Source organism: Schistocerca cancellata, chromosome 2 (assembly GCF_023864275.1).
Source record: "Schistocerca cancellata isolate TAMUIC-IGC-003103 chromosome 2, iqSchCanc2.1, whole genome shotgun sequence".
Taxonomy (NCBI): Eukaryota; Metazoa; Arthropoda; class Insecta; order Orthoptera; family Acrididae; genus Schistocerca; species Schistocerca cancellata.
In genome coordinates this window covers 647,513,214-647,536,743 of record NC_064627.1, presented here as the reverse complement: position 1 = coordinate 647,536,743, position 23,530 = coordinate 647,513,214, and the positions used below count along the sequence as shown (strand labels likewise).

The 23,530-nt window shown below is 46.7% G+C and overlaps 1 protein-coding gene across 1 annotated transcript in view; it reads right to left on the bottom strand.

The window, feature by feature from the left end:
* LOC126162319 (tyrosine aminotransferase) overlaps positions 1–23,530 on the bottom strand; it is a 216,559-nt gene that overhangs the window by 105,706 nt on the left and 87,323 nt on the right. Inside the window, exons 2-3 of the mRNA XM_049918743.1 lie at positions 23,423–23,527; positions 22,569–22,636 (exon numbers count right to left, since the gene is read on the bottom strand). Of these exons, the coding sequence (XP_049774700.1) occupies positions 22,569–22,636; positions 23,423–23,527 (173 nt within the window). The remainder of the gene's footprint in view (positions 1–22,568; positions 22,637–23,422; positions 23,528–23,530) is intronic.

The following is a 23,530-nucleotide window of genomic DNA, read 5'->3' as shown; positions in this document are numbered from 1 at the left end:
AGGTATCGAAAAAGTGATCTTTGCGCAGTGTACAACATACAGGTAAATTTTTGTGTGTATCTTCACGTAGTGCACTTAATTACTCCCGACGTCAACTCTTAATTGGAAGATATATACACTACTGGCCATTAAAATTGCTACTACCAAGAAGAAATGCAGATATTCCACAAGATTTCGGGATTGCAGCCGGATCTCATCGACTTCTTTCCACGATATTTCGGCTGACAACCTTAATTCCAACCAAAAGAAAACTTTTTATGGCTTCTGACATGTCGAGCGACAAGTAATTTTAATTTTAATATTGAAATTTTGCATTTGATTGTTTTGGACACGTCTGCGTGCATGTTTTACTTTTTTCACGCATTCGTTTGCTCTCCATAGATGCAGTAATACTGTAGAGGGCCTTGGAATCGACAGGTGGCGCGCATGCTACGGTAACTTGCGCATGCGCGCCTGCGGCACTTTTACGTATAAATAGAGCGACTTGCACTAGCAATCTCATCGCCTGTTTTTCCTTGTTTCTTTCTTCTTCCTTTATTTAAAAAAAGTCTGTAGGCTGTAGAGCAGCGTAGTAAGCTGCTGCCGGCCCGCCCCCTTCGGGGGGAATTGAAAATCAATAAAGAAAAAAAAAACTAGCAATCTCCAGTGTCAAACACTCGCCTGAAGATGGCTGTAAGGTTGTCAGCCGAAATATCGTGGAAAGAAGTCGATGAGATCCGGCTGCAATCCCGAAATCTTGTGGAATATTCGATACGCCGGGAAAATTTCAGGAGTCACATCAAATACCTCTTCGGGGAGGCGATGGCATCTAACAGCCAGAAGTTGGATAAGTTACGAAACAAACGTGTGAGATTGTTAAGTGCTTTATGTTTCTTACTGAAATGCCGGGATAATAGCCTTATTCCAAAGTTCGCCAGAGTGACACATTTTATCGAGACCGCCGCTGCGAAGTTCATCACTCGTAAAGCAAGTTTAGCCCTTGTGAAGGAGAGGATACGCTTCACTCGCCGGGAACTGGACATGGTTTCGCAAGAGCTGTTTTATTTGCATATGGAGAATGCATCTAATCTTCCTTCCCTCTCCTGGGAATGGGTCGATGGTGTAACATGGGCCAAGTCAGACTGAGTCCGTCAGGAGTATTCTTTAAGACAATCATCGAAGGTCGACCGACTCTCAGCAACGTCACGACAAGAAGATGTTTTTCGACGCTCTGTGGTAAATTTTACGGATAAGGGTTTAGACAACGTGACACTGTCGGTACTTGGGAAAGGTCTGAACTTCGCACCGACACCTAGGACCTTACCTTTAACAGATTTTATTAGTGCTGTTGAAGAAGCTGTCAGGCCTCTATCCAGTGAAGCAGCAGAAGAAATCAGGCGGGAAACATGTCGCGCCCTTACGAGAACTCGGCCTCAGAAGAGCAACATTTCTTCAATGGAAAGGGCTGCGCTGCGCAAGTTACGAGAAGATCCTCAGACGGCGGTCCTTCCGGCGGATAAGGGGCATGCTACTGTGCTGTTGCCACGTGATATGTATGATCAGAAGATATATAGTTTGCTGAGTGAGACAACGTACAGGAAGCTTGATAAAGACCCTACTCGTAAAGTAGAAAGGAAAACGTCAGAGTTGCTAAACTCCTCTTCTCTGCCGCAAGAAGTTGTGAAAAGATTGAGACCTCACAGTTTTGATCCACCGAGGTTATATGGTCTTCCAAAGATCCATAAGGATAATGTGCCCTTACGCCCCACAGTGAGCAATGTCGGTGCTCCAACATATGATTTATCTAGTCATCTGGCTTCGCTACTGAGACCTTTTGTTGGCAAATATACGCACCATATTCGCAACTCTGCGGACTTTATCAATAGACTGAGAACACTACACCTGAAGGATTCGGACTTGTTAGTAAGTTTCGATGTCGTTCCACTCTTCACGAGGGTCCCTCTTTTTGATTCACTGTCACTTATCGGCAATAAGTTTACGGCCGATACAACGGCGCTGTTTCACCATGCCCTGTCCTCTACTTATTTTCTATTTAATAATGAATATTTTGAGCAACTTGACGGTGTTGCCATGGGCAGTCCTCTGTCCCCTCTGGTAGCAAACTTTTATATGGAAGACTTTGAGGAGAGGGCTCTCGATTCGGCGATGTTGAAACCAACAGTCTTCTGGCGGTACGTGGACGATACCTTTGTAGTGTGGCCTCACGATGATGAAGAGCTTTCACGATTTTTACAACATCTGAATTCCATCCACACAAACATTCAGTTTACGATGGAAATTGAAAAGGATGGTTGCCTACCATTTCTGGACGTCATGGTTAAACGCAGGGTGGATGGGTCATTGGGGCATTCTGTCTATCGAAAACCCACGCATACGGATCTGTACCTGCAGGCGTCAAGCTGTCATCACCCGTCACAAACAATGGGTGTCCTTCGAACGTTGGTGCATAGGGAACATGTCGTTTCTGATAAAGACAGCCTTGCAGACGAATTAGAGCAATTGAAATCGGTATTTCAACATAATGGATATTCTGCACATCAGGTCAGTACTGCTTTAAGGAGGAAAAAACGTGACCACCCACAAGATCAAGAGGATAAGGAGGTGTTTAAGTCCAGAGCATTTCTCCCATATGTCGGGAACATTTCATCGAAAGAAGGCAGAATTTTAAAGAAACATCGTGTGAAAGCAATCTTCCGGCCACCTACAAAGACTCGTGCTCTTCTGGGCTCAGCCAAGGATGATCTGGGATTACAGAAGGCTGGAATTTATAAAATACCTTGCGAGTGTGGGAAAGCCTACATTGGTCAAACCACACGCACAGTACACGACCGCTGCGTTGAACATGAGCGCCACACTCGCCTTTTACAGCCCAGTAAGTCGGCCATAGCCGAACATTGTATTTCCACAGGACATACTATGGATTATTCGGCCACGAAAATCTTGGCCTCACCGAGATCCTTCTGGGATTCAGTTGTGAAGGAATCCGTGGAAATACGTTTAGCGGAAAATCTCATTAATCATGATGGCGGCTTTTTATTGAATAAGGCCTGGGACCCGTTGATTTCTTTAATTTCAACCAAAAGAAAACTTTTTATGGCTTCTGGCATGTCGAGCGACAAGTAATTTTAATTTTAATATTGAAATTTTGCATTTTATTGTTTTGGACACGTCTGCGTGCATGTTTTACTTTTTTCACGCATTCGTTTGCGCTCCATAGATGCAGTAATACTGTAGAGGGCCATGGAATCGACAGGTGGCGCGCATGCTACGGTAACTTGCGCATGCGCGCCTGCGGCACTTTTACGTATAAATAGAGCGACTTGCACTAGCAATCTCCAACCTCAGTAAGGCTAACCATTTTGCTTCCCACCTATCCGAGGTCTTCTCCATTCCTGACGATCCCCATTTTGATTACTCCCTCTTCCCTACCGTCCTTGACCGCACTGGCACCTCTATGGCACCTCTATCCCCCCGCTCGCCCCTAGCTTCCAGTACTTGGATCGGTTACCCCCCTCCGACATCAACACTCCCATCACCATGCACGACATCACACTCGTCCTCCGCTCCAAACGCAACACCGCCCCTGGTCATGATGGCGTCACCTACCGTCACCTCAAGGAATCCCCTCCATCCTTCCTGTCTGTCCTTGCTACCCTGTACAATGTCCTCCTCTCCACTGGATTTTACCCTGACCCGTGGAAGACTTCCCGTGTCCTGCTGTTCCCTAAGCCTAACAAACCCCCCTCTGCTACCTCTTCCTATCGTCCCATCTGCCTCACACCGTGTTCAGTAAGGTCTTTGAGGCCATCCTCTCTAGCCGTATCCACCGCCACCTTAACCAGCACCGCCTCCTTCCTCTTACCCAATGTGGCTTCCGGCCTTCCTTCTCTGCTGACGACCAGCTCCTTAACCTTACCCAGCTTCTTTCCCTCCAACTTAACTCCCGTCGCTCTGCTATCTTTGTTTCCCTTGATCTCCAGAACGCCTATGACCGTGTCTGGCACCCCGGGCTCCTTTTCTAACTCCAGACCTATGCTCTCCCCATCAACTTCGTCCGTCTCATTGCTTCCTTCCTCTCCCATCGTCCCTCCTATGTGACTATCCACAATTCCAACTCCCATACTTTCTACCCCTCTGCCGGCGTGCCCCAAGATTCTATCCTTTCCCCTCTCCTCTATCTCCTGTACACTGCTGATATGCCCAAACCTCCCCCTCCTGTTCATCTTCTCCAGTTCGCTGATGACACCGCCTTCCTAGCTCTTTATGCTACCCTTCAACGGTCCCAACGTACCCTCCAAACCCACCTTGACCAATTCACCACTTGGTGCAACCAGTGGTTCCTCCGTGTTAATCCCTCCAAGATCCAGGCGATCATCATAGGCCGCACCACCCGCTCCTTCCGCCTCCATGATTTCTACCTCACCATTTATGGCTGTCCTATCCACCTCACTCCTACCCTCAAATACCTTGGCCTCACACTCGACCGCCACCTCACCTGGACTCTCCATCTCCTTACCATCCAAAACAAAGCTCACAACCGCCTCCGCCTCCTGAAACTCCTGTCTGGCTGGACATGGGGTCTGCATCCTTCCACCATCCTACACACCTACAAATCCATGATCTGCCCCATCCTTTGTTATGCCAGCATCGCTTGGATTTCCGCTCGTCCCCGGTTCTATAAAGCCCTCCAAATCCTCAAACGCCATGCACTCCGCCCGCCTTCCGCATCCGCCTTCCGTCCCCCACGCGCATCCTCTATGACCTCATCCCCTTCCCCCACCTTCTCCTTTTCCTTGAACCCATCCGCACACTATATATTGTCCGCCGCCTTGATCCCCCTCACCCCCTGGTGTCTCCCTTCCTCTCCACTCCCAACCCGTTGCCGCGCCTTTACCGTTGTGTCCCTCCCTCTCTCCATCTCCACACCCTCCATCTCCTTTCCCAACACAACTTCCACCGTCTACCCCTCCCGGAAGATGAGCTTCGCCCTGACATCTACCCTTCCTACCAACTCTAACCCCCTCTTCCTGCCTCCTCCTCAGGGCTCCCTATCCTCCCCCTCCCTCCTTCTGAGCGGATTTCCCCTCCTACTCCCCCTCCATCTCTTGTGCCTTCTTTCAGTGTCTCTGTGCTCCTCCCTGCCCTGTCTTCCCTTTTCCTCTCCTGCCCCATGTGTCTCCTGCCTCTTCGTGAACCCACGGTTGCCCCTCCTCTCTTCATCCCGCCGCTTCCCCAGCTGCCCCATGCTCTCCCCTCCTTTTCCATCCTCTCTGACCTTTCCCTCGGCAGGTCCCACCTGGTAGTTTTATTCTTTGTCATGTGTTCTCCAAGTGGGTTTTAAGTGTTCTGCTTCGGAGTGTTTTTAATACTGTGGCCAACTTTTACCCTGTGCATGCACATCCAGTGTCTTCTCTGTGTTTTAAGAATCGCCAACTGTGTTTTTTAACTTTCTGGTGACTTTTTTAACTGTCCCAATGAACGTCTACATGTCAGTGTATTTTTACCTCCATTTTCTCCCCTTACTCTGTTTTATGTTCCCCTTTTTTATCTCCTTATGTATGTACTATTTTATTCTTGTTTTAGTTGTCGTGTCACTCGACTGAAGAGCGGCGGATTGTGCCGCTGGCAGCCCTCCCCTGCCCATATGGGGCAGGGGAATGAAATCACAATAAAGAAAGAAAAAAACTAGCAATCTCCAGTGTGAAACACTCGCCTGAAGATGGCTGTAAGGTTGTCAGCCGAAATATCATGGAAAGAAGTCGATGAGATCCGGCTGCAACCCGAAATCTTGTGGAATATTCGATACGCCGGGAAAATTTCACGAGTCACAGAAATGCAGATGATTAACGGGTATTCATTGGACAAATATATTATACTAGAACTGACATGTGATTACATTTTCACGCAATTTGGGTGCATAGATCCTCAGAAATCAGTACCCAGAACAATCACCTCTGGCCGTAATAACGGCCTTGATACGCCTGGGCTTTGAGTCAAACAGACCTTGGGTGGCATGTACAGGTACGGCCGCCGATGCAGCTTCAACATGATACCACAGTTCGTCAAGAGTAGTGACTGGCGTATTGTGATGAGCCAGTTGCTCGGCCACCATTGACCAGACGTTTTCAATTGCTGAGAGATCTGGAGAATGTGCTGGCCAGGGCAGCAGTCTAACATTTTCTGTATCCAGAAAGGCCCGTACAGGACCTGCAACATGCGGTCTCGTGCATTATCCTGCTGAAATGTAGGGTTTCGCAAGGGTCGAATGAAGTGTAGAGCCACGGGTCGTAACACATCTGAAATGTAACGTCCACTGTTCAAAGTGCCGTCAATGCGAACAAGAGGTGACTGAGACGTGTAACCAATGGCACCCCATACCATCACGCCGGTTGATATGCCAGTATGGCGATGGCGAATACACGCTTCCAATGTGCATTCACCGCGATGTCGCCAAATACGGATGCGCCCATCATGATGCTGTAAACAGAACCTGGATTCATCCGAGAAAATGACGTTTTGCCATTCGTGCACCCAGGTTCGTCATTGAGTGCACCATCGCAGGCGCTCCTGTCTGTGATGCAGCGTCAAGGGTAACCGGAGCCATGGTCTCCGAGCTGATAGTCCATGCTGCTGCAAACGTCGTCGAACTGTTCGTGCAGATGGTTGTTATCTTGCAAACGTCCCCATCCGTTGACTCTGGGATCAAGCCGTGGCTGCACGATCCGGTACAGCCATGCGGATAAGATGCCTGTCATCTCGACTGCTAGTGATACGAGGCCGTTGGTATCCAGCACGGCGTTCCGTATTACCCTCCTGAAACCACCGATTCCATATTCTGCTAACAATCATTGGATCTCGACCAAGGCGTGCAGCAACGTCGCGATACGATAAACCGCAATCGCGATAGGCTACAATCCGACCTTTATCAAAGTCGGAAACGTGATGGTACGCATTTCTCCTCCTTACAGGAGGCATCACAACAACGTTTCACCAGGCAACTCCGGTCAACTGCTGCTTGTGTATGAGAAATCGGTTGGAAACTTTCCTCTTGTCAGCACGTTGTAGGTGTCGCCACCGGCGCCAACGTTATGTGAATGCTCTGAAAAGCTAATCATTTGAATAACACAGCATCTTCTTCCTGTCGGTTAAATTTCGCGTCTGTAGCACGTCATCTTCGTGGTGTAGCAATTTTAATGGCCAATAGTGTACTTACTACTCTCTTCACTTGGATATCATTCAGCCTTAAAACAAGTAACCAAGTCTTTATCAGCTACTTGGCAGAAAATTTACGGGTATGGAATGGCTTTAACAAGAGGAGAATGGAAGTTCATTATTCATTTACAGTATATTTCACATTTGCTTAGCAGCCCTTTCAAACTGCATGATGAATTCAGTGACACATTGTTGAAATAATCAGTTTGCACACTTTACAGGCGTCAACATATCACTTGCACTGACACAGTTCACCTGGCGAGAAGTACCGGTTAGCAGATATGCTTGCCAGTGCCTGTTAGCTGCTACTAACGACTAATCACACTGCAACATTTGCGGTAATAAATCGCAGAAGTCACAGCAATAGCATTGTAACGTTGATAGAGTGCGGAGGGCTATAAGTTGTGAATTCGTGAACTGTGGTTTTAAACTGTGAGAAATCGCGACTAAAAGCAGCTGCGCAAAAGTAGCATTCACAGAAATCACTAATATTGAAAAGTCACAGTTTAGCCCACCTCTAAAATACACTGCTAGCTATTAAAACTGCAACATCAGGAAGGACAGCAAATAACGAAATTATACGGGGGCGTGCTGAAAAGTAATACCTCCGAATTTTTTATATGAAAACTCTTAAAGCTTTTTAAATAAAACAAAAGTTATTAACATTCTATACCTATATACTTCTTGTCTACATACACTGAAGAGAAAAAAATGCAACACCAAGAAGGAATTGTGCGACACAAACGAAACTTGGACGGCGTGTTTCTACATCTGAAAAATAATGTCTGTTAAATTTCGCGCCAGTCGCGTAAGAGTAACGCTAAGTAGCGCCATTAAGAGGATGCAAATCAGGTTTGCTTTACATAACACTGTAACGGTCGCGAGCTTAGTTACTTTTGAGATTGAACGTGGAGAGTTGATTTTAGTGAAGAATGACTACAAGTCGATAAAGAAGACACTATCAACACCTCACTGAGTTTGAACGAGGTCGTGTAGTAGGGCTACGAGAAGCTGGATGTTCCTTTTTGCGTTGTTGCGGAAAGACTTGGCAGAAATGTAGCAGCTGAACATCATTCCTGACAACGGTGTTCACGAGAATGTACAGTCGCAAGATGGCCACCTCCAGACGGCCAGGTGGCACTACTGAAAGAGAAGACCACTGTGTGCAGCGCATGCTCTGGCGCATAGCACTGCATCTGCAGCAGCAATCTGAGCAGCAGTTGGCACCAAAGTAACACAAAGAACTGTTACAAATCGGTTACTTCAAGGTCAGCTTCGAGCCAGACTCCCTGTAGCGTGCATTCCACTGTCCCTAAACCACCGCCATTTGCTACACTCGTGGAAATTGAAATAAGAACACCGTGAATTCATTGTCCCAGGAAGGGGAAACTTTTTTGACACATTCCTGGGGTCAGATACATCACATGATCACACTGACAGAACCACAGGCACATAGACACAGGCAACAGAGCATGCACAATGTCGGCACTAGTACAGTGTATATCCACCTTTCGCAGCAATGCAGGCTGCTATTCTCCCATGGAGACGATCGTAGAGATGCTGGATGTAGTCCTGTGGAACGGCTTGCCATGCCATTTCCACCTGGCGCCTCAGTTGGACCAGCGTTCGTGCTGGACGTGCAGACCGCGTGAGACGACGCTTCATCCAGTCCCAAACATGCTCAATGGGGGACAGATCCGGAGATCTTGCTGGCCAGGGTAGTTGACGTACACCTTCTAGAGCACGTTGGGTGGCACGGGATACATGCGGACGTGCATTGTCCTGTTGGAACAGCAAGTTCCCTTGCCGGTCTAGGAATGGTAGAACGATGGGTTCGATGACGGTTTGGATGTACCGTGCACTATTCAGTGTCCCCTCGACGATAACCAGTGGTGTACGGCCAGTGTAGGAGATCGCTCCCCACACCATGATGCCGGGTGTTGGCCCTGTGTGCCTCGGTCGTATGCAGTCCTGATTGTGGCGCTCACCTGCACGGCGCCAAACACGCATACGACCATCATTGGCACCAAGGCAGAAGCGACTCTCATCGCTGAAGACGACACGTCTCCATTCGTCCCTCCATTCACGCCTGTCGCGACACCACTGGAGGCGGGCTGCACGATGTTGGGGCGTGAGCGGAAGACGGCCTAACGGTGTGCGGGACCGTAGCCCAGCTTCATGGAGACGGTTGCGAATGGTCCTCGCCGATACCCCAGGAGCAACAGTGTCCCTAATTTGCTGGGAAGTGGCGGTGCGGTCCCCTACGGCACTGCGTAGGATCCTACGGTCTTGGCGTGCATCCGTGCGTCGCTGCGGTCCGGTCCCAGGTCGACGGGCACGTGCACCTTCCGCCGACCACTGGCGACAACATCGATGTACTGTGGAGACCTCACGCCCCACGTGTTGAGCAATTCGGCGGTACGTCCACTGCACATACGGTTCACGTCCACGCTGTCGCGGCATGCTACCAGTGTTAAAGACTGCGATGGAGCTCCGTATGCCACGGCAAACTGGCTGACACTGACGGCGGCGGTGCAGAAATGCTGCGCAGCTAGCGCCATTCGACGGCCAACACCGCGGTTCCTGGTGTGTCCGCTGTGCCGTGCGTGTGATCATTGCTTGTACAGCCCTCTCGCAGTGTCCGGAGCAAGTATGGTGGGTCTGACACACCGGTGTCAACGTGTTCTTTTTTCCATTTCCAGGAGTGTATTTCCGTAGCGTCAGGAGAGAGCTCATTGTAGGGCAGAGTGGAGGTCAGTGGTACTTTCTGGTGAAACTCGGTTCTGCCTCGGTCTCAGTGGTGGCTGTGTGATCGTTAGAAGGAGACCAGTTGAAAGCCTGCAACAAATCTGTCTGCATGCTATACACACTGGGCCTACAAGTGCTTTTGTAGTCTGGGATGCAATTTCGTATGACAGCAGGAGCTCTCCAGTGGTTATCCCACGCACCCTGACTGCAAATTTGTACGTAAATCTGGTGCTTCGACCCGTTGTGCTGCCATTCTTGAGAGCATTCCAGGGTGTGTTTTCCAATAGGATAAAGCTCGCCCACATACCGCTATTGTAACCCAACATGTTCGACAGAGTGTCGACATGTTGCCTTGGCCTGCTCGTTCACCATGTTTGTCTCCAGTCGAGCACATATAGGACACCATTGGACGATAACCCCACCGTCATTCACAACGAGCATTAACTGTTTCTGTATTGACCGAGAAAGTGCAACAGGCATGGAACTCCATTCCACAAACTTATATCCGGCACCTGTACAACACAATGCATGAGAGTTGCATTCAACATTCTGGCGGTTACACCGATTATTAACGTATCAGCATTTCGCCTTTGCGATAGCTTATCTCGTGCTTACATTAACTTGTGATCTTGTAATGTTAATCACTTAAAGGCATTACCTAGACAACACCTTCCCGAAATTTCATTATACTACAGTAATTATTTTTTGGTGTTGAGATTTTTTCCGAGTGTGTATCGTCAACGTCGCCATCGCATGCCAGTCTACAAACACATAATAAGCCTGGACAATAAGCTTGGCACAAATGGAACTGCACAAAGTGTCATATTGAATGGACCGATTTTTTTCCGTGAATGTCGTGTGAAATCCAGTCTTGACGTTGCCACAGGGAGTACTGGAAGTGGATGGTTTACTCTCGCTATCGTCCGATGTGAGAATGCCTCTCTACCTGGATTGGAATCATTTTCCGACCGAGGTGTCATCGCTTACAAGACCTGGCATTGTGGAATAGATGCAAAGGGCCAATCTAGACCCAGTTATGTACGTATAGTATATAGTAATATGCCTTTTACATTGTATATCCGCTCCTGCCGTAAAGTTAGTAATGATGAAAAAATACATGATACAGTAATTGTAGAATGTTTGACTGTGCAGACGGAGTCACAACTTCACCTCTACTTGGAGCGCCTCATCACTACCAAAGTGAACTCCTCGAAGATGTCCTTTCAGTTTTGGAGACAGATGAAAATCAGAGGCGTCCAAGTATGGACTCTATGGAGTATGATCGATGACACCGAACCCAATGACAGTGAACTCAAGACGTTGGATTGTTGCAGAAGTCGCAGCACTCGTGTGTGGTCTGCCATTGTCATGCTGAAGGAGAGGGTGTTCCATGTGTGGACGAACTCTTCGAATTCGAAGCTCGATTACAGCATCCTGTTTCTCATTAATCAACAGTTTTACATTACACGCCGCCGTGTTACACGCTAGAATTCGGAGCCCTTTTGCGCCAGGTGCTGTAACTTGCATCAGCGGAGCGGGAAAGTCGACCGAGTAATATGCATGCACCTAATGCGTCAACCGATACTGAGAACAGAATGAATTCGGAGACAATACTTTTCAGCACGGCTTGGTATTTATTGTACAGTAAGATGAATTACATGATTAAATTTATAAGTGATTTGGGGATAAAGAGCGTGCGAAATTTAGTACACAGAGCTGAACTTTTTGGCAGCAAGAATGGTTCCAGCCTGGCTGGGCACCGAGCCAAACTAAACTTCGATGACGGATGCGGGAACATCACCCAACAGTTCATCATAGTGGCTACCGAGTGCCGGCATGCCAGTCCCTCAGCAATCCACCGGCAGATATTTTCAGTGGATGAGAGATATGGAGTACACACTGGCCAGAACAACGGTCGAACAAATTCTACATCGAAGTAGGCCAGGACAGTCAGGCAACATGCGGTCTTTTGCTAGCTTCTTGAAAGATGACGTCGCGAATACCTCGAAGGTAGAGCATAACCGTCAGCCTTAAAACAACAAAAATGCAACGTATTCTGTCCAAATTGCTGGTAGTGCGAAGCAGAGATGATCGTGTTGCGTACCCAATGACATGTCATACCATCACGCCATGTGCTGGGCGAGTACGATTGTGACGAATTCAGTCTGGCAATGTCCTCAGATCCTCCCCACAGGGATACTTCAATTCTGATACTCTACGCAGAAGCAGGACGCGTCTGAGAAGGTGACATAATTCCACTTGTGTGTCCAGTATTGCTGGGGGCAGCACTATCGGCGCGCCCGTCACTGCTGCAGCGTCGAGGGAAGATACAACAATGGTCGCCATGCTGACAGTTGGTAGTGTTCCAGACGTCGTCGCACTGTCCGTTTGGAAACCTGTCTGTCCTCCACGTCGCTAGTCTGATGATGTTGTTGAGATCTCACATGCCGCTGAGTATGGCCTTCCTGAACCAATCGATTTCATATTGCCATGACAGTCATGGGATGCCGACCAACGCGTCCAGCTTCATTGTGGAATGATGAACTGCAATCTCGACAAGCCACGATGCTAATATTCGGATTCCAACAAGTACTAGTAGATGTTTCTCCTTCATACAGAAGGCATAACATGATCTTTCCCAGAAAAAAATAATGGCTTTCCTGAATTAGAAATCAATTCCATAATCTTTCCTTGTGGACGCAATGTAGATGTCGTTACTCTTACCTGCTACATGCAGTTGTGCTGAAATGCTTACCTTTCTCATATACAAAAACGTACTATACTTCATGTCAATTTGACGTTTGTTGCACGCTGTCTTCATGGTGTCACAGTTTTAATGACCAGCAGTGTAGTCTACAGAAAATCCTATGGTCACTTCCAATTTACAGGATGTTCCCCAAATGTTGAGACAAACTTCGATGGGCTGTTCAGGGTGTCTGGAGGAAAAAATTGGGGATAGAAATCCGCGGCCAGAAACTTCACCCAACAAAGCTACAGAGCGTCGAAGTTATAGACGCTGGCGCCTGCCACTAGGTCACCCCTTCGGAAGCAAACGTGACTTTGTACACTGACGGACCGTAAGGGAAAATTTTACAAAACACCACACATTTCTACGGAAGCAAATATAATTTATTGGCTTGAAACAGACCTCGTCAAGTCCACTCCGTTCACTAGACACCTCAGTGCAACAAGCTATTTGTCTCTACAATCTAATTTGAAGTCTCGCTTGTAGAATGTGCGATTACTCGCAAACTGCCAACATACGCGACCGAAAATGACTCAACTATAAAATCACGCGCATGCAATGGAAGGCACTTACGGATTCTCTATGTTTTCCATATTGGAAGATGAAACTTCGCTGATCATGTAAGACCACCTACTCCTGACGTCAGAAATACACCTCGAAAGCACCATCTCGCAATGCTGTTTGCTATTCAGTGATCCCGACTGATTGGGACGATCGCCAGTTGAGGAGATAGAGCCAGATGCTGCAGGCTTTGTCTTCTATGAATGTGATGTTCTGTTGCCTTGGGGGATGACAGTTTCCATCTGCAGTTTATTCTTCTCCTCTGTACCGAAAAACACTCGAGATTTTAGAGGGTTCCAGGGGTGAAACAGACTGCAGACGGAAATCCATGCATGCATATCTGAAGGAACATAGCATAGTTCTTCTTAATAACAGAGGCACTACAATATCATATCATTCCCCGATACTAGGCAACAAGTTTCAATTACAATGTCCTCCCCTGCACGGGAACTACATAATGTGTGTACGAATACGACGACATATAGAAGTTTGGGTCTGGCCATGAGACGTGCACGGATAGCCAAAGTGGTTGAGACGACCGCTCGAGTAAAGCGGGGAAACCTGGCACGGCACAAATTTTCATTGTCGTCACTCCCTTATGCAGCTGATGGTTGTTTGTAGTCGTAACTATGAATTTCTTTCACGTTCTCCTCTAGTGATCGTTGCAATCAGTGAATAACAAACAAAATTGCGAGACGGTGCTTTCGAGGTGTATTTCTGACGTCGGGAGTAGGTGGTCTTACGTGATCAGCCAAGTTTTATCTTCCAGTATGGAAAACAGAGGGAATCCGGAAGTGCCTCCCGTTGCATGGGCGTGGTTTTATAGTTGAGTCATTTTCGGTCGCGTATGTTGGCAGTTTGCGAGTATTCACACATTCTACAAGCGAGACATCAAATTAGATTGTAGAGACAAGTAGCTTGTTGCGCGGAGGTGTCTAGTGAACGAAGTGGACTTCACGAGGTCTGTTTGAAGCCAATCATATTTGCTTCCGTAGAAATGTGTGGCGTTTTGTGTAAAATTTTCCCTATTCACTTTGAACTGTATTCTTATTTTATTGTTGTGAAGATTATTGGCGAAAGTTTCTAGGAGCCACAGGAGGTGTACTACGAGTAAAAAGTTAGATCAGCGTAGTGGTCAGATCTCGGACTCTTCCTCAGAGTATCTGGACCACCATAGGGCGTTTAATTATTGACTTTGCAATAGGTGAGACGTTTGCCATTGGTTCACAGGTCAAAGTGAGGATGTCGTCCCTATCTAGACAGATTTTGCAAGTGTACCGGTGCAGAGAATTTACCGGGGTCCGCCAATAAACATTTCCGAGTACATCTGCAGAGCAGTACGTCGCACTGTGTGTCTTACGCGCCTCGTAAATTCTGGCCGCGGCTGCCGGTAGAAATTCGTCTGGCCCCAGAACGGAACAGACACTACTCATGATGACGCGCCTGGTGCGTACATTTATATGAAGCGGAGAGTGGAGAAGGAAATGGAAGGGATGTGTGGGACTTCGTGACTTCCAGCCGCTCAGGGCATTGTGGTAATGCAATGGCGAAAGACACTGCTCAAATATACGGCTCCTTGACGTTTGTTACAGCGCGAGTTCACTAATACAGTCCGAAATCCTACGGTAATTAATAAATTGCGAGTAAGGGGTTAACAGATTACGAACGCTGCATTGCATCGTGCGAGAAGTTCGAAATCTTCGTCGGTCAGGGACCCCGTTCGGATGGCAGAAGCAGTTAAGGCAGCTGCTCGTGATGCACGGTAAGTCCGGGTTCGAGGCGCGGTCCGGCGCTGATTTTTCAACTTTTGCCATTTCATTACCACAATGTCCTGTGCGGCTGGAAGTCACGAATTCCCGCCTCCCCCCCCCCCCTCCCCCATCACCAACCCTTCCCTTTCTTCCCCATTCTCTGTTTCATATAAATGTGTGCACCAGCCACGTCATCACGAGTGTTGTAACGATGCCGTGCTAACAATAGGCTCATCTTTCAAGTCATTCGCTAACTGTGTTCTATATTTATCGCTGTTTTCGTGTTGTTTTTCTATTTTATAGAAAGACATGAAGCTTCTGATCCACAAGAAATTTGGCTACCTGTTAACAATAATTCAGTTTCCTGACTACCGCAAGGCGAGACTGAGATCTATTACTACTGGACATGATGCAGTGCTTGTGGGGCAGGTGCTTCTACGAAAAACGTCGTTGGTTCCGTCCTCCCGAGAGGGTGCACTATAAGCATGATTTTTGTTGATTGTAAAAATCTGTACTAAACGCAAACTGTGTTTCGAAATCAAATTTATTTCACCCTGCCTCTCTTTTGCTGTATCATTTTGAATTTGTCTTTCCCCTTCGAACAAAAATATACTACGAAAGTTACATAAACAACAGTTTCTTTTGTGTTAATCCACATTAGGTAAACAACAATTTCTTTTGCTTTAATCCACATTAGGTCACTAAAGTCCACGTTATAAAGACTTTAACAAGTAATCATCTGAAATGAATGATGATGCCAGGACTAGGACACAAACCAGGATTTCTCGTTTTCCTCGAACAGTCAATATTTGTCTGCCTCTATCTATGGGTTTTATGCATCCTGCAATCCCTACAAACACCATGAGCAAGGTTACCATATTATCTTCCTCGCTACAGATTAACTATTAGACCTACAGAAGAAAATGAACAGATGCGTTTTTCTTGAATAACCCGATAAATGTGGTGTCCAGCGAAAATGTATTCAAGTACACAATTTAACTACGTTATATTTCCCACGCAAAAGGTCCTGTTTATATTTTTAAGGACTAATAGTTTATGCGTAGCGAGCGAGAGAACACGAAAATCTTGCGCATGGTTTTGAACGCGTTGCGGGTTGCATAAAACCCATAGATAGGGGCACCTCACTCATCCTATACCTTTTGGTGCCATTAGACTATCGATACACAGTTCTCGGACCGATCCAAATTCTCACTGGTGCTCAATGTCACCTTCAAAGCCTAAACACAAATTTACGGAATTATGACATAGGCTTAAACTGATTGATTGCAGTTTCACAGCACATAGGTAAAAAAGACTGTTGAGGGTAACACCCGTCGCAGTTTTCAAGTGACTATAATGAGCTTGTGACTGCATCGATACAACCCTGTATTTTCTTATTTTAGTGCAGGAAAAAGGATCACTTGATTGCTTGTCTATAGCATGTGTGGCAAACAGCTAAGACACCAAAACCATATTTGGGACGAGAGAGGTTCGGGAGTCCGACCACTCATGTTGTTTTAGGTTTTCTGTGCTTTTGCTAAATTATTCATGAGAATGCAGAGTTCCTTCCTGCAACAGACCATAGCCGCAACCTTCCTCATCGGAGCTCGTGCTCCATTCCTAATGACGTCGACATCGAAAGCAACCATACATAATTGTTGTTACTAGTTCGAAAAGTTTTCAACGTTAACAATTGGCTACAAATAATGACTTTTCCATAATTTGATTGTAAGCAGCTCTGGTTTAAGAAACAATATGGATAATAAAGTGGAAGATTATTTTAGGTAATTTGAAGAAAGAGGGAGAATATTATTTACGAAAATACAAAGAAGGGTAGAACGCAAGAAGTTATGTCTTTGTGTATATGTAGTTCACAGTGCGTGATTCAGAAAACACAAATTTAGAAAACCTGTTTTACCCTTCTCCCTGCTACATTCGTGTCTCTACCTGCAACACAACGTTTGGAAAATTTTGCTGTCCTGTCACCATCCGACTTATGAAGAGAGTTAGCACCTTGAATATCCTGAAACTACACTCCTGGAAATGGAAAAAAGAACACATTGACACCGGTGTGTCAGACCCACCATACTTGCTCCGGACACTGCGAGAGGGCTGTACAAGCAATGATCACACGCACGGCACAGCGGACACACCAGGAACCGCGGTGTTGGCCGTCGAATGGCGCTAGCTGCGCAGCATTTGTGCACCGCCGCCGTCAGTGTCAGCCAGTTTGCCGTGGCATACGGAGCTCCATCGCAGTCTTTAACACTGGTAGCATGCCGCGACAGCGTGGACGTGAACCGTATGTGCAGTTGACGGACTTTGAGCGAGGGCGTATAGTGGGCATGCGGGAGGCCGGGTGGACGTACCGCCGAATTGCTCAACACGTGGGGCGTGAGGTCTCCACAGTACATCGATGTTGTCGCCAGTGGTCGGCGGAAGGTGCACGTGCCCGTCGACCTGGGACCGGACCGCAGCGACGCACGGATGCACGCCAAGACCGTAGGATCCTACGCAGTGCCGTAGGGGACCGCACCGCCACTTCCCAGCAAATTAGGGACACTGTTGCTCCTGGGGTATCGGCGAGGACCATTCGCAACCGTCTCCATGAAGCTGGGTTACGGTCCCGCACACCGTTAGGCCGTCTTCCGCTCACGCCCCAACATCGTGCAGCCCGCCTCCAGTGGTGTCGCGACAGGCGTGAATGGAGGGACAAATGGAGACGTGTCGTCTTCAGCGATGAGAGTCGCTTCTGCCTTGGTGCCAATGATGGTCGTATGCGTGTTTGGCGCCGTGCAGGTGAGCGCCACAATCAGGACTGCATACGACCGAGGCACGCAGGGCCAACACCTGGCATCATGGTGTGGGGAGCGATCTCCTACACTGGCCGTACACCACTGGTGATCGTCGAGGGGACACTGAATAGTGCACGGTACATCCAAACCGTCATCGAACCCATCGTTCTACCATTCCTAGACCGGCAAGGGAACTTGCTGTTCCAACAGGACAATGCACGTCCGTATGTATCCCGTGCCACCCAACGTGCTCTAGAAGGTGTAAGTCAACTACCATGGCCAGCAAGATCTCCGGATCTGTCCCCCATTGAGCATGTTTGGGACTGGATGAAGCGTCGTCTCACGCGGTCTGCACGTCCAGCACGAACGCTGGTCCAACTGAGGCGCCAGGTGGAAATGGCATGGCAAGCCGTTCCACAGGACTACATCCAGCATCTCTACGATCGTCTCCATGGGAGAATAGCAGCCTGCATTGCTGCGAAAGGTGGATATACACTGTACTAGTGCCGACATTGTGCATGCTCTGTTGCCTGTGTCTATGTGCCTGTGGTTCTGTCAGTGTGATCATGTGATGTATCTGACCCCAGGAATGTGTCAATAAAGTTTCCCCTTCCTGGGACAATGAATTCACGGTGTTCTTATTTCAATTTCCAGGAGTGTAGAATCAGTTACCAAGCTCAAGTCCTGCACACATTTAGTTTCAATCGCACAAACGGTTATTCACAAATAGATTAACATACACTACTGGCCATTAAAATTGCTACACCACGAAGATTACGTGCTACAGACGGGAAATTTAACCGACAAGGAGAAGATGCTGTGATATGCAAATGATTAGCTTTTCAGAGCATTCACACAAGGTTGGCGTCGGTGGCGACACCTACAACGTGCTGTCATGAGGAAAGTTTCCAACCGATTTCTTATACACAAACACTAGTTGACGGGCGCTGCCTGGTGAAACGTTATTGTGATGCCTCGTGTAAGGAGGAGAAATGCGTACCATCACGTTTTCGACTTTGATAAAGGTCGGATTGTAGCCTATCGCGATTGCAGTTTATCGTATCGCGACATTGCTGCTCGCGTTGGTCGAGATCCAATGACTATTAGCAGAATATGTAATCGGTGGGTTCAGGAGGTTAATACGGAACGCCGTGCTGGATCCCAATGGCCTCTTATCACTATCAGTCGAGATGACAGGCATCTTATCCGCATGGCAGTAACGGATCGTGCGGCCACGTCTCGATCCCTGAGTCAACAGATGGGGACGTTTGCAAGACAACAACCATCTGCACGAAGAGTTCGACGACATTTGCAGCAGAATGGACTATCAGCTCGGAGACCACGGCTCCGGTTACCCTTGACGCTGCATCACAGACAGGAGCGCCTGCGATGGTGTACTCAACGGCGACCCGGGTGCACGAATGGCAAAAGGTCATTTTTTCGGATGAATCCAGGTTCTGTTTACAGCATCATGATGGTCGCATCAGTGTTTGGCGACATCGCGGTGAACGCACATTGGAAGCGTGTATTCGTCATCGCCATACTGGCGTATCAACCGGCGTGATGGTATGCGGTGCCACTGGTTACACGTCTCGGTCACCTCTTGTTCGCATTGGCGGCACTTTGAACAGTGGACGTTACATTTCAGATGTGTTACGACTCGTGGCTCTACTCTTCATTCGATCCCTGCGAAACCCTACATTTTAGCAGGATAATGCATGACCGCATGTTGCAAGTCCTGTAAGGGCCTTTCTGGATACAGAAAATGTTCGACTGGTGCCCTGGCCAGCACATTCTCCACATCTCTCACCAATTGAAAACGTCTGGTCAATGGTGGCCGAGCAACTGGCTCGCCACAGTACGCCAGTCACTACTATTGATGAACTGTGGTGTCGTGTTGAAGCTGCATGCGCAGCTGTACCTGTACACGCCATCCTAGCTCTGTTTGACTCAATGCCCAGGCGTATCAAGGCCGTTATTGCGGCCAGAGGTGGTTGTTCTGGGTACCGATTTCTCAGGGTCTATGCACCCAAATTGCTTGAAAATGTAATCACATGTCAGTTCTAGTATAATATATTTGTCCAATGAATACCCGTTTATCATCTGCATTTATTCTTTGTGTAGCAATTTTAATGGTCAGTAGTGTACATTCCTAATGAAGTTCTGAGTTCCCCTTGCCCGAAACGTATAGGTTAAAGTTATGCGAAGAAGAAGGATGGAGAATAGCACAACATTATAAAGGATTTAAAATGAAATATAATGGTTTACTAATCACGCAGCTAAACAGTTGCATCGCCACACAGGTGTCAGACGTAGAATGCATTCGGGAGATTATTTAGATTACTATATTTTATAATGACACTGGAATCTTTTGTTACTGGCAACTGTCACTTCAGTAGTAGTAATAGTAGTGGTTGGATTTATTGATGTGCATATCTATTTTCTCAGTACTCTTCCAACAAATCTGACTATTCCATTCCCCTTTCCTAATTCTGAATTAACGTGTTTGTCTCATTTCATGTAGCTCCTTAGTACTACCCCAAAATATTTAATGATGTGATGTGATTCCGAACTTTGCTACCAACGTTGTAATCGGATACTATGGGGTTCTTTTTGCTCCGGCGACTTCTAATTACTCACATTTAACGCTGTTCAGCACACTAAGTGGAATTATTATTTACGTTGTTCAGAATTTCATTCATACAGCGACGATACTTTCCTGTAGGGCTCTCTAATGACTTTCTGCATCTATAAGACGTTAAACTCTGACAATCGTTTTGTCAGCTTCCTTAAGGGAGAGCTTCCTGCCAGTGCCCTATTGTTTTGAAATATAGAGTAAGTTTGTAGCTTTATCACCTTTTGTTAAGTAATGTTTTGAAAAGCAGTCTCCATTCTCCTCTTTGTTGGTGGAGATTCTCACATTTCCGGGTCCATAAATGATAGCCATCCGCTCGTACTAGACGCAGCATGTCACCTTAACCTACGACGGGAAGGAACGAAATGTACTGCGATTCAGTTATTTTCTACACTGTGCCTCTCATATTTCAACTGCATACGCATCATGTATCTGATATGGAAGTGGGGAAGCAGCCTGATACTTTCCCAGGCGGATGTTCGAACTGCCAGTAACGAAAAGCACGCCTACACTGTACTAAACCAACGGTCTGGTCGACTCTGTTCCGGATTGATTCACTTCCTTATACCGCAAGCTATCTCTTGGCCCATTACGATACAAATAGAGCAAGTTGTTTTTTTCACAAGCATAAAATTATTTTGCTGAATTTTTGCATTAGTTGTCAGCCTCTAATGTATACGTCATCAAAAAAAATCGTCAATCTCTCCACGGTGTTTCACATAAAAGAAGTCTCACATAAAACCACAGAACTAGATTACAATGAAGTGCTTCCGTTCTCTTAAGAGTTTGAATCCTGGTGATTGGAGAAATCTTCCTCCCCAGAATCTGAGCAGAATGGAGAGGAAAGGTAGTTACAATTCTTAGACTATGCTCAACTCTCTTGATTTAAATCTGAAACCTTTTCCAAGAGTCTTGTGAAGTGATGGCATCTGGAAATGTTAATGGTGATGTGTCAGTCGGATGGAGACGTTATGCTTTGCTGTCCCTTCGGCGTTAATCTGGAGAAGAAGCCCAAGTATTGGACGGTGACTACACTCTACCTACCCGTTGCATTCCATACTCGTCCATAACAACACAAACAACAGAGCTTAATAACCATATTCGGCAGAGGCATTATCATATGTTAGGTTGAGAATCACAGTACAATGTTAGACGTGGTTCTGTTGGGGTTTAACTTACCGTCCGACCAGCAAATTTTAAGTTTTCTCTCGTTTCCCTCACTTCCCTAAGGCAAATATGGAGGTTGTGCTCTCGAAAATGACGTAATCGATTTCCTTCCCCATTTTGTTCAACTGTGTTGGTACTCTCTCACGAGGCTGATAAGAAAAAGTCTTTAAACTCTAATTCTCCTTCCTGAAAAGAGAAAGACAGGAGAGAGAGAGAGAGAGAGAGAGAGAGAGAGAGAGAGAGATATGCCATAGATGATAGCTTTCAAATACTCTACTCTCATCAATGCTCGTTTAACGGAAAGTAAAACCATAAACGAGTGTAAAACAATCATCAAGATTAAGGTCGGCTTGAACGCTATAGTATTCTTTAAATATGATCCTATTGACTGAGACATCCCTTTACTTGTCACTAATACGTAAATCGATTAATCGTACTAGGAATGAGAGAATATAGAGCTCAATTTGGAAAGCAAGCAACGATACCTTTGGACATTTCTCTCACTCACAGAAAATTGTCACCGGGAAATTTCACTCAATGGCCACAAAAAAATTCCTTGCAACAGGCAGCAGTCGGTAGTCTACGACTTACTTATGAAGCACATTGATCTGATTAGATTTCTCAAGTCACATTTAACTGTATGCCAGAAAAGGTTAGTATCCTAACTAATATTTAAGTTGCATTACTGTCACCACTGTCTGCACACCACAACCACCGCCACCACCGCAACCACCACCGTGATACAACCACTACGACGCCCGACACCACTCGTTCACAGCTACCTAGCGATACGCCGTGGTATCGGGACATACTTCCGTTAACAACTGTGGTTACATCCATTGCCTTGAAAGCCTTTCCAGTTATGGACAAGATGAACTTTCCATAACATCAAAGCGAAGCTTTTGTTTTTGGATTCGGTGATGCATTCAAATGAGCTATGCTGTTCTGGTTACCTTGGCCTCAACGTGCACTTTCTCTGTCGAAGAATACCTCGCCACTGCTTCGCGTGCCTCCAGATGACCTGCGTATAAGAATACTTCTATTAGTGCCACACAGCATCCGTTGGACAGTGAGCGTCAGACTTTATAGTAGGTACTTTATAGGCGGGCAGGTGGACTTCGTTGTTTCAAACACATTTTTGGGATTTCCATATTCTTCACACCTACTATTCCAGTCACAAAAGCTATAACTTACTTCTAAATGTAAGAAGAATCAGCACTCACTTTGTTTCATCGAATTTGTAGCCAAGGATGATAGCGAATATTTTGAATACATTGTCCGTGGTACGCAAACAACAGAGTCCTTGACAGTTCTACAGTCCAATCTTCCTCTTTTTGATGTCATTTTGTCCATTCTACTTATAATAACAGAAAAATGTCATATACGTTGTTTTGCTTCGTGTCTCCAGTAAACGAAAGTTGAGGATTTAGTGGCAGGTAATAACAGTTGAACTTCAAGATGACCAAAATAGAATTGGCTCGAAAAGTGTTTTCGACATTTTATGTCAACTTAATCAAACCAACAAAGCTATTTTTAGACACAGGGGTAGACACAGTTGCGTATGAGAGCAGCATGTTAACTAAACGTAAGTAGGGTAACATATTTCGTGTCAGAATTACAAACACTCTTCGGGTCAAATTATTTTGGCCATCGAGTACAGTTATACGTATCGTTACCGTCACAAACCACCCCTGCCTCTGTGCATCACAACGGCCACTACTTGGTTGTTAAGGTGAAAGGTCACATGCAGAACAGTTAATGGGTGAACTGTGGTACATTAGTGGGAAACAGCAGTGGCGATACTAACCAACAGAAGGGCCGTAACCGTGGTAGCTGCCGGAGTCGATGCTATCGTGCAGCGCCTTCACCACTTCTGGTGCCGGCCGAAGGTTGCCGAATGTCGTAGGGTCACCTG